The sequence below is a fragment of the Falco punctatus genome, assembly GCF_963210335.1.
Source record: "Falco punctatus genome assembly, chromosome: Z".
NCBI classification, from domain to species: domain Eukaryota; kingdom Metazoa; phylum Chordata; class Aves; order Falconiformes; family Falconidae; genus Falco; species Falco punctatus.
In genome coordinates, this window is record NC_137586.1 from 54,025,458 (window position 1) to 54,041,509 (window position 16,052).

The 16,052-nt window shown below is 39.5% G+C and overlaps 1 protein-coding gene across 3 annotated transcripts in view; it reads left to right on the top strand.

The window, feature by feature from the left end:
- The window catches only part of KCMF1 (potassium channel modulatory factor 1), a 56,216-nt gene extending 41,925 nt beyond the window's left edge, over positions 1-14,291 (top strand). For all 3 annotated transcript variants that reach the window (XM_080372059.1, XM_080372061.1, XM_080372060.1), the window contains exons 4-7: positions 3,585-3,686; positions 7,667-7,841; positions 10,440-10,722; positions 12,412-14,291. In XM_080372059.1, the coding sequence (XP_080228185.1) occupies positions 3,585-3,686; positions 7,667-7,841; positions 10,440-10,722; positions 12,412-12,673 (822 nt within the window). In that variant the 3' untranslated portion in view covers positions 12,674-14,291. The remainder of the gene's footprint in view (positions 1-3,584; positions 3,687-7,666; positions 7,842-10,439; positions 10,723-12,411) is intronic.
- The last annotated feature ends 1,761 nt before the right edge of the window (positions 14,292-16,052 follow it).

Below are 16,052 nucleotides of genomic sequence, written 5' to 3' on the forward strand. Positions count from 1 at the left end.
CTTTTCAGCAATGAGTCCACATTTTCCCTAGTTGTCTTTTTGTTGTCTGTGTGCTTCTAGAAGCCCTTCTTGTGGCCTTTGACATGGCTCACCAGATTCAATTCCATTTGGGCTTTAGCTTTCCTTACTTTGTCCTAGGGTGCTCAGATAATGTTTCTGTATTCCTCCAGGGTTACCTCTGTATGCTACCATTTTGTGTTTGAGCTTGGCCAGGAGATTGTTTTTCATTCATGTAGGCCTCCTGATATTTTTGACTGACTTCATATTCATTGGGATGGGACACTTTTAAGCTTGGAGGGGAAGATCCTTGAATATTAACAAGCTTTCTTGGAGCCCCTCCACCCTCCAGAGCCTTATCCCACAGGCCTCCTGCAAGGAGGAATTTGAAGCAGTCAGAGTCTGCTCATCTGAAGGACAAGGTTATGAGCTTGTTTTTCATCTTCCTCCCTGCCTTCAGGATGCTGAACTCCACCTTCTTAAGGCCACTGCAGCCAAAGCTGCCTTTGACTTTCACATCCTGAATGTGCAGTAGTGTACGGGTACTTTGGAGAGGCACCAGCCTGTTGAGGTACTGGAGAGGAACTCCATGAGGAGAGTTTGATGATATTTCTTCAGAGGTGATTGGTTTTAGTTCTGGGCAATTTAATAGAGAGTTATACTGATGTCTGTGGGAGTAGTCTCAAGTTTTGTGATTGATTAAGTCTCTAAGGTTACACACTAAAAAGAATAAATCGTACAGTTTTGGTGAATACTAAAGCCACAGTAATTACCAGTATTTCTTCACAAGTAAATGTCCAAGGGTAATGGTAAGATTTACAAGGCAAGCACAGAATAATCAGGCTGTCAGCATGATGATTGTTATTGTTGGCATTGGATTTCAAGTCAGTCAACGGTTCCAAGTAAAATGCAGCATTCAACTAGAAATCTGCTAGCATTGTAAATACAAACATTTTAGGAAACTTCATCAAATGTCATCTTTGAATGTCATTTCAGAGCAGAGACGCAAATTCAGTAGTATTACATTGCCCTGCAGCCACTTTCTCACGTCTAGCAAGGCAGTAACTAGGCTGTAAGGGCTAGGTTCTTGATATGTTGCTGGTAAAATTGAGAAGAGTGTCTCAGATTGTCTATTTCGTTACCGCAAGAAAAAGTCTGGTTATATTACTGTGGTAATATAGTCACACTTCCAGAATCTGGTTGGGTATTCTGTGTGAATGATTGACTTAAGACATCGCAATTGTGTCTCAGACATTATTCAGGGTAACGTGGTTTTTTAACACAAATGATGGTAGCTTCAAGAGAAACTTCTGACAGTGTTTTCCTTTCATCTGCATCATTTACTCATGTGTGTTCTATGAACAGTGATTTTTAGCAGTGTCACACTTAACCAGTGATGCTGCAGTCTTTGTTGTGATTTTGCTAGAGGTTATGTGTAATCAAATTTTTGTTCATGTGCAACAGTGCTTCAGTAACTTTTCCCAGAGAGTTCTTGGAAATTTAGTTCATGTTTAAGAGAATTCTTGGAAGTTCAGCTCATGTTTAAAATTTGGGTTAGGATACTTAATTCCCTTCTCCTTCTCATTGTTCCTTATAACTTTTTTCTTAGCTGATGTTTGTTCTGAGAACTGTATCTCTTTTTCAGGCAAATATGCACAGTTCATAGCACCTTTGTCCTGTTAGTAAAAGAACTTTTCTGTGGCCACTTCCAGAAGCGTGTTGTTCTTACGTTGCGGTTCCACTTCCTCAGAGTAGCTTAATGAAAAAAGGTTGCTTTGAAGGTGTTGTCTCCTGTTGGTATGAAACACATTCCTGAAGATTAAGCAGCTTATTTATAAGTTTATGGACTTCAGAACTATCCGTCAAACATACATCCATTCCTGTGTCCCTACTGGGTAGCTGTATGATATACTGGCATAGTTGGGTATTATTATAGAAGTTGCCTTTGCTCTCTGGCATGTCTGCTCTTATGGCTTCTGTAGTGGTGAAAAATCTGGGAAGAGGAGGAGGAACTCTGTGAAGAAAAATGCTGAACATTGAAGGTAAAGGGGAAGGAGGCTGTAGCAAAAAACTTTTAAAATACCTGCTTTTCTGCTTAGACCTGACTGCTAAAATTGAAGTGGCACTAAAGATACAGTAGCTGCTGTCAAAAGCAGCTGAGGTTTTACAGTAAACTTATTTCAAGACATTGTCCTCTGCTCCAAAAGAGTAAGACAGATGTGGGTCCTTATTACATATATGTTCTTAACACCCGTGGTCTCTTGAGATCTACTGTCAACAACTTTGAGTATATGCATGAGGAACACTGGGAACCTGAGCTTTATGTTGCAGCCCAAGTTGCTCCATAAAGTCAAGACTATTTGACTGTGAGGAACAGAGAGATAGATTCATAGACAACAGCTGCATTTAACTGTAAAAGTGCTGTTAATTTGAGCACGTAGCATTTGGGGGGAGAATTTTGTGGAATGGATTGTTTTGGGTTTTTTTTTGTCTGCCATCTGTAAAATTCTAAAATCAGTCTGCAAAGCTACTGTGAAGAAAAATGGAAGGTGCTTCTCAAGCTGTTCATGGAGTCATTCAAGAAACAAGTCATAATTTTGGTAATGGTAATGGCACTGGTTGTCTACCTAGTTAACATGTGTTTTGGTTTAAACAAAAAAACAAAAACCCAAAGGCAGATGACAGGGTCTTCTCCCAAAATACTGTTGTGTAGGGATATAGAGATCAGCCCTTCTCTGCCAAACCTGTAGTTACACCTAACTGCCTGGATGGTGATTTGAAGAATCAGTCACCAATATTCGAGCGAGCGGAGGTTATCTTTATTCGGCAGCGCTGGGTGCAGGGGGGATCGCTCCACCGAGGGAACCTTTCAGCCCCCTCTTTATACAAGCTACTCATACCTATTCATTAACTTTCCAGGAAATTGTTTACATATTCATTACAATTCCAGGAACTCATTTACATATCTCGCTAAACTAGTGACCATGATTTAAGTCCTTGTCTTTGCCACGTTGTATAAACAGGAACTTAGGCCCAGATAGCCTTTTCAAAGATGACAAACCCAGGGACTTAGCAATTAGTACATCTGTCATGTTACCAGTAAGGGTCCTTGGACGTTTCCCAACTTTTAGATAAACATAAGTACATCATCCTATAGATAAGTGGTACATCATTCAGTGGGTGGTTGAAGTTTGATAGTTCAGCAAATACTTACCGTGTGATTTCATTCTGATTCCTCTGCTGGGATTAGGTTCAAGCAGGCTAATAGTAATGCTGTATAATCAGACTCTACTTCTACTGTCTGTGGCAGAGTTGGCATACAAAGACATTGCAAACTGAATTTGAAAATTCTAGCTCTGGTTTCCACAGTGTTCTGAAAATCATAAAGTAGTAGATGTCTAAATTAATGTCTGCACTTGAATACCTTTTCTGGGTTTTTTGAATATGTTGCTATCTAGGTATTTGTGAATACCTAGAATGTGATTTTTAAAGCGTAAGAATCAATGTCTAATGATTGACTCAATGCTATGAGTTCTTTTTGTGTAAAATATATAAAGTTGGGTTTTTTTCTTGCTTTGTCATTTCAGATTTGTCCAATATGTGCTGCGTTACCTGGAGGGGATCCGAATCATGTCACAGATGACTTTGCAGCTCATCTTACACTGGAACACAGAGCTCCTAGAGATTTAATATCCTTTCCACACTGAGGCAAAGGGGCTAGACTGTTTCATTTAGTAGCCGTGACTGCTTGTTTTGATTTTTGTAGTCAAAGGGTCATACCTCTGATTTTCCTGGAACTTAACTTGCTAAAGGTCTGTATGTCAAAAAAAAAAAAAAATATCATTAGATGGTTTAAAAAAGATAAATGCCAGATTGTGAATAGACAGTAGGTATACCTGACTACCAAGTGCTTTTTTCTCTAACAGCAAACACATTTAAGAATTTTGACACTGAGAGGTTTTTCTGCTTGCAGTGTGGTTTATTCTGCGTGATCATTAGTCTTAATGCTGCTTTGTGTATCCAGATTCAGTAGTGTGCTGTAAGTACTTGTGACATGAACGTGATGGTCTGAGGATTACTTGAGCTTAGCTGGTTTTGACAAGTTATTTTAAACTTGCTTAACTACTTTAAACACCTTGTTTTAATAATACAGGTTTGTTGATGTTACTGATATTTTGTAATATAACTCAGAAAACTTGCAGATTTCCTGGGAAGTGGGGTGTTGTCTTTCAGTTACCTTGGCAGCAGGTTATGCAGATTTCTGTAGATAAATCTGTATAACAATCAGCTTGATGGCCAAAGAGCTGGAACTATTGGGTTTTTTTTATCCTTGTTCTAGGAATATTTTTCTTTTTTTACATTTTTTTTTATCCTTCCCAAAGATTAACTGATGAAACATATTTTGGTTTGGGCTTTTATTTAATGACATGCAGGCTATGTAGCCTCCCTACAGTAACCGATCTCTCTGAATATTCTTTTGTGTCTCATTTAAACAGACAAAAGGACTACATTATTACTTTGATAGTGGCTTTTTTTGTTTAAAGATTTTTTTAAAAGGGAAAAAAAATAATCCAAGCCCTAGCAACTGGAGTTTTTTATGCTAACAGAAGGCAGGCAGAATTTAAGGAGATGGCTCCATTTCAGTTGATGTGTGATTGCGTTTAAGTTTGTTAGCATTACCATAGTTTAAGGTCAGGACAGGCTAAATACGTGTGTTAATTACTACACAATAATTTGATCAGGACAAAGGAGTTTGGGTGTTGGCTCTGTGAAGTAGTAACTAATAAAGCAAACAACACTACAAAGTTAGATAAAAGCTGTTATCTCTACTTTGCCTTTCCCTGTGGAGTGGAACAAGGTGCTGAATGTGGTAGCTCTGGCCATGTGAGCTTGGTCTGAGGCATCCATGGTCAGGTGTCCCCCAGTGCAGTCGTGCCATCCTCCCTTTCAGGTGGAGGTGGGATGAGATTGGTGAGGGGAGAGCATCTTCCAGACCATTGGATCTTTCCTGGTCTTTGGACTGCTCTGAGATGTTGCTTGATGACTGGTGAAGTGAGTAGCTGAGCAATTTTTCTTGTATCAGTTTAGTTCTGCTCTTTCTACCAGTTGTGAGGGTTTTCATAGCACCTGCCTCATATGCTTTTTCTATGAAAGTTTACATCACTAATAACTACATAGCAATGTACCAAAGATCAAACTGTGGTCCTCCAGCATTGGCTTAACTGCTCTGTAGGCCAGGAGGTTTACATTTTAGCACTTACACACTGAAATTAGTTTCCTACTGAAATGAACAAAACGTTTGATTAGAGTTCATGCTTCTGCAGATTTTTCTTCCCTTCCAATATCAGAGATGCCACGAAATTACTTTGCATTTGGGTATTTAATTTGAGCTAGAAGAATCAATCTTTTCAAATACAGAGGAAGGTTTCAACATCACTCATCCCAAAATGGATCTTCCTTGGATATATTTTGATAGTACGTTGTCCATGATTTAGTATAAAGACAATGCATGTAGAATTTTCTGCTTGTACACTATTGCTTCAGTGATCAGCGTTCTCAAGTCTCCAGAACTGGTGAGAAGCGTATTCTGAAGTGACACATTGTACTCTACATTATGTCTAGCAACAGTTAGGTCTAAAACAGGAAAAAAGGAAGAGGAGGTGCCCCTTTTCATCCAGGGTCTGGCAGCATGGAAAAGAATAACTGTCACAAGTCAGGGAGCTGTTAGAAATTTGCTCTCTGATACTGCTATACGGCTGTTCTAAACACGTTCATATGGAGATAAAGCTGTACAAAACAACTCTCCATGCTAACAACCTGCATGGACAAAAAGGAGATGGAGAGAAGGCTCCCCGCTTGCACTTTTTCTGGAGTGAAGATTACTGTTGCAGTTTATTGTGAGGTTTTATTGTTGAGTCTTCTAGAGTTTCAAGGAGTGGCCTCATCTTCCAAGTACTGATTATACAAGTGTGGTTTATTTTGGTTTGGGGTTTTGTTTTGTTGTTTTTGTTTGGTTGTTGTTTTTTTTTTTTTTTCTTAAGTGGTCCCAGAAGGCTACATGTGTTTCTCATTATAAAACTTCTGCACCCATTGCAAGGTGTGTCCTTTATTCCTGCAGTCAGGGGACAACTCTTTAAAGCCCAGTTTCTTGCTTTAGCAGAAAAATATTTGAAAATTCATTAAATAGAGCTTTTCACATCAGTTGTATGAATAGTTCCTGCGTGGCTATTCATTTTATCTATTTGTCCCAAGGTAAGGTTCACAAAGGTTTTTCTTACTCCAAAGTAGATGGTAAGACTTGGGTGCATACTTAGCTAGTCTTTGAGGAAGGATGTTTATCTCAAAACACATTAAAAACTGTGGTTAGGAAAGTTACCCCACAGTACGGTGCTTGAAAAATCCCCAGATATACTGGCCTTTCCTATCCTGTCTCCAGCAGCATCCAGTTTTAGCACGCTCAGAGGTACAGCTGCACGCAGTGTTAGGTGAAGTGTGTTCTGTGCAGGGGAGGTTTTCCTCTTACACCCTAGATTTTAAGTGTTTTACAGTGTAGCATAACTAATAGGTTTGAAAGAGGCAAATGTTGTGTAACATCTTTTTGTAATAGTCAGAAGTTTTTCTTGCCATGAGGAGTCCATTCATTTCTTTCAGTCTTAAGTTCTTTACCTCCATGACATCCTGAAGTACATTGTAACTGTGTTTTATGAAAAGTACATTGAACTTCACTCTTGCACAGCAATGGATACCGTATGAGTGGTAAGCATACAATTATAAAAATAAAGAAAGTAGGAGATAGGAGGATCTAAGGTAAAAAGACTAGTAACAGTAAAAGAAAATATTCAAGCCTATGCTGTTCCGTTTTGCACTAGTGAATTATACTAGTGATTTTTAAAACAAAAGGAAGCCTTATCTGGACTGTCTTGGAGGAATGAATGTTAACAACTTTCTGACAAAAGTAATCTTTAAATAATTTGTTGTTTGTCTCTTAGTTTAAATTAGAATACATAAAAGGCATGACTTGAAATAGAAGCATCTGATACGGAGAAGTTGGGGAAAATGGGGAAATGAAAGGCATTGTTATAATTGGAATTAGTGGCATTTCTTTGGCTAAAAGAGGAAAGGTGAAACAAAGGAGTGTGACTAAGTACTGAATACTCTGGAAACAGTACAATTTCTTAAGGACAAGTGACAAAATTTCTTGGATAAAAGCATGAAGTAAAAAAGTCAGAAGGAATACAGTAATTATGTACTTTTGATAGGAGTGGAAATAAACTTTTTTATTATTTTCAGTACTTACCATAAGAATTGGGGAGGGAGAGTAAACTCATATCTGTAGTAAGCTTGGCTGAACATGCTTTTGTCGGAGTTTTCAGATTACCAAGTAGAAACTTTGATCTAAAAAAAACTTAAGACATTAATCCTGATCTTAGATGTTATAAACATCTGAAGAAATACAGGTAGCTTGGTGCACATAGCACTTGGTATCTTCAGTTCAGATCAGTAAATCTGATTTGCACCATAGTTACAGTGTACCTTAGCTTTGCTTTATCACATTTAATCTCTGTTTTATGAATGAAGAACAATGTGCATCTGAGTGTTTTACCCATCAAATGTCCTTGTCATTTAATACTCAATGCCAATCAGTTCTGTTTTCTTAACTTCTTGTTACGATGAATCCAGCGGTGTTCGGCACGTACGTAGGATGTTCCACCCAGGTCGGGGTTTGGGAGGCCCCCGTGCACGTAGATCAAACATGCACTTTACTACCAGTTCCCCTGGTGGGCTTTCATCTTCTCAGAGTTCGTATTCTCCAAGCAATAGAGAAGCCATGGATCCTATAGCTGGTAAGAGCTATAAACACAAATTTTACCCTAGTGTCCTTCTTACGTGGAGGAAGTAAAATTGAAGATAATAGTTGCCCTGCTTTCTGTTGTTATTAAGGTGCGTGTATAGATACTGTGCAAGTATGTGCATCTGTGATGGCTGCTTGCAGGTGAACAGTGTGCTTGGCTGGATTCGCACAGGGCCTGTGCATAGAGATGCTGAAGCTGAAACTGCTGCCTGTAGCTTTTGCTTGTAATTCTAGATGGTGTAAAACTTATACCCAAATCTGATCTATGCATGGGTATTGTGTATTTTTGCACGTGAGTGTGTCCAACTTCCATCACCTACTTTAGTATATACCATGTTAATTTGCCTGTGGATTAAAGTGTTTATGGAGGAGTATCTGTCTCAATGAACATGAAATTAGCTCAGTTTGAGTACTAATGGACATATAAAATATGTTCTTTTGCATTCAGGCTGCTGTTTGAAAGCCTGACTTGGTAATGTCATGGATATATTTTATTTGTGTACTTGTAAATTCTTATATAAATGTACTGTTGCAATATGTGCAGTGTATTTTGGTCAAGTTTAGAAACACTGTGGGGAGGAGAAGCGTGTCTCATTTTCAACACCAGAAAATAATGAAGATGTGTCTTTAGGATTCCCAGGAATAACTTGTTTGGCATACATTTAGCTTTGATGTGAAAAAACCTTCTTTTTACAGGAGACCAAAAACAGAGAATGAAGACAGTTCTGAAAACAAATAAAACTTTACCTAAGGGGAAATCTAAATGTTTTTATGCAGTAGCCTTCGAATGTGCCACTGTGTCAGGGAAACCTCAGAATTTCTGCCATAATCCACCTTTGCTTTAGGTGCCAAGAAGGCATAATGCTTAAACTGGAGCTTCCTGCTATCATGTTGTGACTTCTTCAGAGGGAGGTAACCAGCCAGCCAGTTCAGTGAGGCATTGCCCCTGAAAGGAGAGCTGTGGTTCTACTGCCTTTCTTAATCATGGTCCCCTTGCCCACCTTCTGCTGGCTCTGGTGCTCTGCTGGCCCAGGACCTGATCTAACTCATTCCATTTGCTGGGAATAAGTATTCCATCAAGAGAAGAAAGTAAGTTAAGTGGGGTCACAGGAGGATCTAAAAAGGACTAGAGTTTGTTCAAGGAGGGAGGGTGTTTGTAAAGTCTCCAGCTTACATTTGCTTTCAGCCCCACAAGGCCTTCCCACTTAGCAGCATTAAGTGTGGGATTAAATGGTGTTCTTCTGAATTTTAATTTTTTATTTAGAAGCTGTGGTTTTGCATTTATAGTTCAGTTGCACATTGAGCTGGGTATGCTTCTTACACCAGGACTCTGTCTGGAGCTCACATCTGCTTCCAAAACACTGCTTTGCTGTAATCAAAGCTTTAAGTTATGCTTTAACTTGCAGTGAGATTAAATACATTTAAATCTTGTCTGTAAGTTTGATATGTCTTCCCTTTTACTGGAGTAATAGATAGGAAAGACCACTAGAATTTTTCTGTCTAAAGTAAATGACATTGGTAACATGTTGCTTTTTTACTTTTTTTTTTTCTCCCTGTAGTCTATTAAGTACAATTGAATTATGTTATTTAACATTGCTATCAGTGGTGGTAAAAATGGCTTGACCATCCTGAGTTCCTGACATGGAAGACAGCTGCGTTTTGCCGTCTTCCCTTAAAGAAAGCCTTATTTAGAAGGATTGTATGTTGTTAATGCAATGGAAGGAAAATTGTCATGACTTTGTAATTTAGAGATGAGGGGCAAGAGCAGTATCATCCCCTACTTCCTCTGCCCTTGCATCAACTACAGCGAGCAGGTGCTATAACTACCATCTATGCAGGGTGTACAAGAGATTCAGCAGTAATGCACTGAGCAGTAAGTTGCTGCTAATACTTATTTCAAAAAATTCTTTGTGGATGAAACTTGCTGCAAGCATTCCATCCACCTGCTTTGGAAAACTTAGGGACAAAGATTTTTTAATTGCTAAGCCTTCCTGTACTTCTGGCAGAAATAAGAATTAATACAGCAAAAATTATTGACCACTTCGGTTTTGATGTGAGGCAATACTTTAATATGTTTTCTTAATTAAATGTTTGTTATCAAATGTTTGAAGCAATAGTATGATGTTTCTCTTTTTGCTGCAGCACAGCTTCTCTCTGGGATTTTGGGAAGTTAAAGCCTGTGTTTTGAGGGAACATTTGTTGAGAGGAAAATGAAATCACCATCCAAAGCCAAAATGCAGTTGTTTCTTAGTCAGTTGCTGTTTTGACTTGAAGTTTCAGAGAATTGCTGCAGAGGACGTCATTTGCCAGGCTTTTCCTGTACATTTGGTCTTCTGTTACTTTGCAGGCATTAAACTTTGACTTCTTACTTGGAATAACTCTGCATAAATTAGTCTTTAATTGTCCTTATCCTTTGAGACGTTGAATGCTAGGACTTTTTTCAAGAGCTTCATGGGCTCTTCGGCATTGTTTCTTCTTCGATTGTTTTGCTTGAAAAAAGCAACTGATGCACTGGAATTCAGGGTGTATTGATTTTATTGCGTAATGCATTTGAGATCTTTCATTGTAGAAACTCTCTCTTCTCTGGCAGAGCTTTTATCTCAGCTATCAGGCGTGAGGCGTTCTGCAGGAGGACAGCTCAACTCCTCTGGCCCTTCTGCTTCTCAGTTACAGCAGCTGCAGATGCAACTGCAGTTGGAAAGACAACATGCACAGGCAGCAAGACAACAGCTGGAAACTGCACGCAATGCAACTAGACGCACCAACACGATCAATGTCAACACCAGTATGACACAATCTACAACATCACCCAACACATCTAACACAGAAAACAGTCAGCAGACTATCCAGAATTCCCAGTTTCTTCTTACAAGGTAACTTGTTCGGTGTATTTGCTTGTGTTTACTTTTTACCATTTCTGTTTGCCTTAGTTCTGATAGGAACATAGAGCTCAATGAAACTGAGCTTGATCAAGCTGAAATGTTTGGAGTTAAGCACATGCCCTAGTAAAGCAGTAACTGATCAAGTAATATCCCAGAGTTAACAAGCTAATTAATCATACAGAATATATTCACAGTAGATATCAGCAGTGGTCACAGAATGTGCAATACATAAATCTTGCTTCAATCCACATTTCTAACTAAAGAAAGTAAAACCAGTTATTCAGTACCCAAGAGTACAGTTTATAGCTGGCCCAAAAGGAATTGTTCTGCTTTTGGAAAGCTGACTCCCAAGAGCTGGCTGTGGAAGTGTCTTGCGGTGGTGTCTGCAAAAAAGGGAGGCAATCTTACAAATATGCTGTACTGTTTTTTGATGCCGCTAGGAGTTGTTTAAAGTATTAGACTTGCGTATGCATTTCTGCAAACCTTGAAAAGGAAGGTGGTTTTGAGTTTTGGCTGAATAAGTTACTTGTGACTTCTGTCAGATCCTTCATCAAGTTTGTAGACAACATACTGCACTTCTGTTTGAAGTTGTGAGATTTTCCCTTAAAACTTCAAGATCTTAGATTCAAGAGGAACAAAAGGAGTATTTCTTAACTAAATTGTGCTCGTCTCCCCTAGTATTTCCAACAAAACAAGTGCATTTCCAGTGATACTAGCACATAGTTGAGCTGTAGTGGAGAGGGGAGAGTCAGAAGATAGTATTGTTTAATAGGAGATTAATCTTTAGTAAAAGCTGAAGGTTGAATAAGGGTTCATATATTAATTATTTTAGAGGTTGGATAAGAAAGCAAATAAAGGAAGCTGTTAATTAACAGAATACTCGTCTAGTTTAGAAATTATACTTAGATCCCGGGGTTATTTTAAAGAGAAGTCACCCACTGTGTCATTCCAGTTCTTTTAGAAGGTTGGCTGTTGAATTGAAATAAAAATATTTTCCACATCTGCCCTGCCACACCCACCCATACATACTCTTGTCTGTCTGATGTGGTGAAAGAGTGTGGGCATTTTAACAGCTCCTGTGTCAAGAAACCCGGATTTGAGTCAATTGGATCTGCATCTAAGTGCAAAATAATACCATGTGGTATCTTTCAGTCAGAAACTCATTGTTACTTGAGAAACTTTAATCAGAGTACCTGCAGATGTCACAGATGGTGACTTTCAGAGTTGGAGTGAGCGATTTCCTTGCTGATAGGGGTATGCGCTATGACCTAGGAGAAGTGGTGGGATGAACATTGTATTGTGCTTTGGGAATCCCTAGGCCTTACGTATGCAATAATGTATTGTGAACTTAGAAGTTGTTGTGGAAGCAAATGGGCTTACAATGAATGAGAGTCTAGGAAATCACAGCAGCCTTCCCTAAAAGACTCCTGAATAGCAGGAAATGTTGCAAAATTTTTTTATTTTATTTTCCTGTAGCTTTGGGCTCCACTTTCAATGCTGCCGTAGCAACAGGGAAAGGGTGGTTTGTTAATTGCACGCCTGTTGTACTGCCAGAGCTGTACAAATGGCAAGCAGGACTGTCCTGGGGTGGTTTTCGAGTGCCTTTCTGTGCCTGTCAGTAGTGCCGCAGGTGAAAAAGGCTTTCACCAACTGCCTGTCTTCTCTTCCTTTGCTGTACAGGTTGAATGATCCGAAGATGTCAGAAGCAGAGCGTCAGTCAATGGAAAGTGAACGGGCAGACTGCAGCCTGTTTGTTCAGGAGCTTCTACTGTCCACTTTGATGCGGGAAGAAAGTTCTTCCTCAGATGAGGATGAGCGGGGGGAGATTGCAGATTTTGGTGCTATGGGCTGTGTAGATATTATGCCTCTAGATGTTGCTTTAGAAAACCTAAATTTAAAAGAGAGTAATAAAGGAAACGAGCCTCCTCCACCTCCTCTTTGATGACATCCCACTTTGCAGACAATGTCCTCTGTGCTGTATTTGCCAATGAAAGTGGACAACTATCTTGGGTTTGTTTTGGTGATTGTAATTTCAGGTCTGTCACTCTTGTTACATTGTGTACATTCAAAAGAAAGAGAGAAAAGATATATATGATAATCATTTCCACTTAACTAATTTTTACTTCTAGCAGGTAAATGTAGGTTGCAGTGCAGAGCAAAAAGCTCTGTGTCCTGTACCTTGACATGCAAAAGGCTCTCCTAATACTCCACATTCAAACTGAAGAGGAAAAAAATGAAAAATCTCTAATGAAGCTGCTGTGTGTATTTATGAATATTAATGAATAAAAACTGCTTGGATGGTTTACCTTAACTACTGCATGACGTTTTTTGCAGCGTGCATGAGTTTTAGTGACCTTGTCATTTAAAAATTTAATTACAAGGAGTAAAACTATAAAACCCAAAGCTTTCCCATTATTCAAAGGTTACGTGACAAAAAGGTTAGTGCTGACTAGCAGTTTTTGACCACGAAGTAGCTTTTGAATAATATATGACAGAATGACATCTCTATGTGCTGTTCCTGCACAGGATGGAAACTGCAGTGTGATATATTGTTATGACCAGGGTGTGGCATTTTGCTGTATGTGACCATTATGTTGCCCCGTTAGCCATCACCTCAGTGTGGAGTTAAACTTTATTTTATGCATCTGTAGGAGACGTGACAGTAAGGCCACTGCTGGAAGCTACTTGCAAGGGGCTTTTGTGTGCCCTAAAATCAAATTATGTTCACTTTCGTTTAAAGTTTTTCCTTTTTGTGGTTGTTAAAATTTTTAACTGTTAAATATGTTTTGTTCAGGTGTAGACAATTTATATATTCACTGTGTTTAAAAAAAAAAAAAAGTTAACCTGGATCATATTGTCTTAGTTCAAAAAGCTTTTCACAGTCTCAATCGTATTCTGAGTTATTTATGTATTTGCTTCATAGTTTGTAGAGACCTATCAGTATCAGGAGAGCTTGAGGATTTGGATTCCCGCATTGTCAGTATATTACAGTTGAATTCTTATTGCTAACTTTAGCACCTTTTATTTATTGTTTCTTTTGGTTATTTTTGCTGGTATAAAAAAGTTGGAAAAGCCTTTTAGTTGAATCGTGCCACCTACATGCCTATACTGTTAACCCTACTGGTTTGGAAGAAAAGAGAGTATGGTGTCCTTGTGCATGGAAGTTTATAATAGCCCCAAGAGAAGGACAGAAGGGGTATGTTTGATTTTGGTTTTCTTTCCTCTTTTTTTTTTTTTTTTTTTTGGTGGGTTTGTTTGAATGTAAAGTTAGGAAAAAAAAAACCCCAAAAGTGCACACAGCTTCTGATGAAAACTTAAACTAGGCTTATATCATAATGGTGGTTTTCCAGGTCTTTCTCACCTCACCCCCTCTCTCTTTCTCTGTATCCTTCCATCTCTGCAGCATTGCTAGCGTTTTAGAGTAAATTTACAGACTTGAACACCAGATGGTGTTCTGGTGTTCTCAGCAGAACTGTGACGTGTATGCTAATCCAAAATAAGAGCCACAAAAGAAGCAATCCCATAGACTGAAGTTTGAGTTCCATTCCTTTTTTTTTTTTTTTTTTTAAATATCCTCAAATCTTGATTGTTTCTGTGTAGAGCAGCACTAGCTTTGCTTTCTTTTAGTCTCTGCAACTGAAAATGTTTCAAGGGAAACTTTACATGAGGCCTGTTATTCTGAGAGTTACCCCCAGTAGGGAATTTTTTTTATTGGTTGTTGAGGATTTTCAAAACTTTTTCAAGCTGTAGTCTTTTCAAACACATCTGCACATTACAGTAAGACACACGGTTCAATAAAGCATTTTCAAGACTGTTGCTCAGTTGCTTTTCTTTGTTTTTGATGTATTCTCCAGACAGCTTCTTTCTAGAAATTTCAGCAGCTGTCTTTAATTCCAACTGTATACAAAATCAGGTCATGTAGAAATCTGGGTGATTTACATAAACATGTTTTAAAACCAGATGCCTAGGCATGTGATGAAGTATCTAATCCTAAAGTCTTCACAGGTAGGTGAAACAAAGTTTCCATAGAACAAGATGCATTATAAAACAGGCTCTTCTCAGTGTGGTCTTGATTAGAATAGGTGTATGGCTGTTCTCCGGAGGACGCCTGCATCGTGTGACTTCCACACTTGCTCTGAAGAGGATGCAAACCAGTATTGCCCTGTTTAATTTAGAGACTGAAGATACGCTGACTTAGATTTAAAGGTATTCTTGGGCATCACATTAATTCTTAACAGATCTTCAGTTGTTTGGGGTTTTTTTTGTAGGTTTAGGAATAACAGGAAATGGCTACTGGGTAGTCTGCCATCCTTTCCTTCACAGAGTAAGCTTTGCTGGGATAGTATTTCTGGGGGTATTTTCAAAACATTTGTGTTTATTTTCAAGGTGCTGTGGTCTACAATGGAAGTAGAGTTCAGGAACTTTGCAGGAGAATCCTGTAAGGGGATTGCCTTTTCCCTGTGAGGGGACACAACCCCCCCCCAAACAAACAAACACAAGCAACCCCAAAACCTCATCACAACACAAACACGACTGTTACAGTAAAGGGAGCCTTAGTCCTTGGCGCTTGTGCAATTCTTGGAGTGCAGTGACACCTATATCAGAGGTCCATGCACTTGGTGCAGCTGGTGGGAGCCCTCACCCAGGTTTGGATGCTGAATATACACACCCTTGATGTGCAGGTTCATGGCTGGGCTGGGACAGGTCCCAGGCTGCCTGTGAGGTGCAGGTGATCAGCTTCAGCTGGGTGTTGTGCCTGTGTGCTGCTCTGGCACGGCATCCCCCGCGTCACCGACAGTGCACCAGAGGCTGTGTCATCTCGGTACTGCGCTGTCAGCTTTCATCCTGCTGTCAGTCTTCAGCTGCTGAGGACTGCCAAAGAGCCTTTTTGGGGGAGGGCGTTGGCAGAAGGGCTTATCGTCCTTGCCAGTATTTTGTAGCAGTCGAAGGGGTGTGCAGACTCATTTGAGAGTGCTGGGGAACAAGCCCCACCGGCCTGTCCATGGAGTTGCACTAATTCTGTTTGTAGTTTGTGATCTGCTTTAGTCAGGGATCTGGTTGGTGCTTCGGTTTGTTTTTTTCGTTTTTGGGTCAATGCCAAAGACTTGTACAAGGTGGTGTGATGAACAGTGAAAATGCATTTTAACTTCCATCCACCTCAAGTTTTATTTGCACTTGCCATGACTGCCTTCATTGATTCCCTGGGATGTGTTGGGGGTGGGGGTTAGTTGTGTTTTAGGATTTCCTCCCTGCCCCCCTTCGGAAGGGTTTGTAAGACTTTCCTTCTTGGCGTAGAGTTGTGCTCCCAGGTAGCTTGTGAG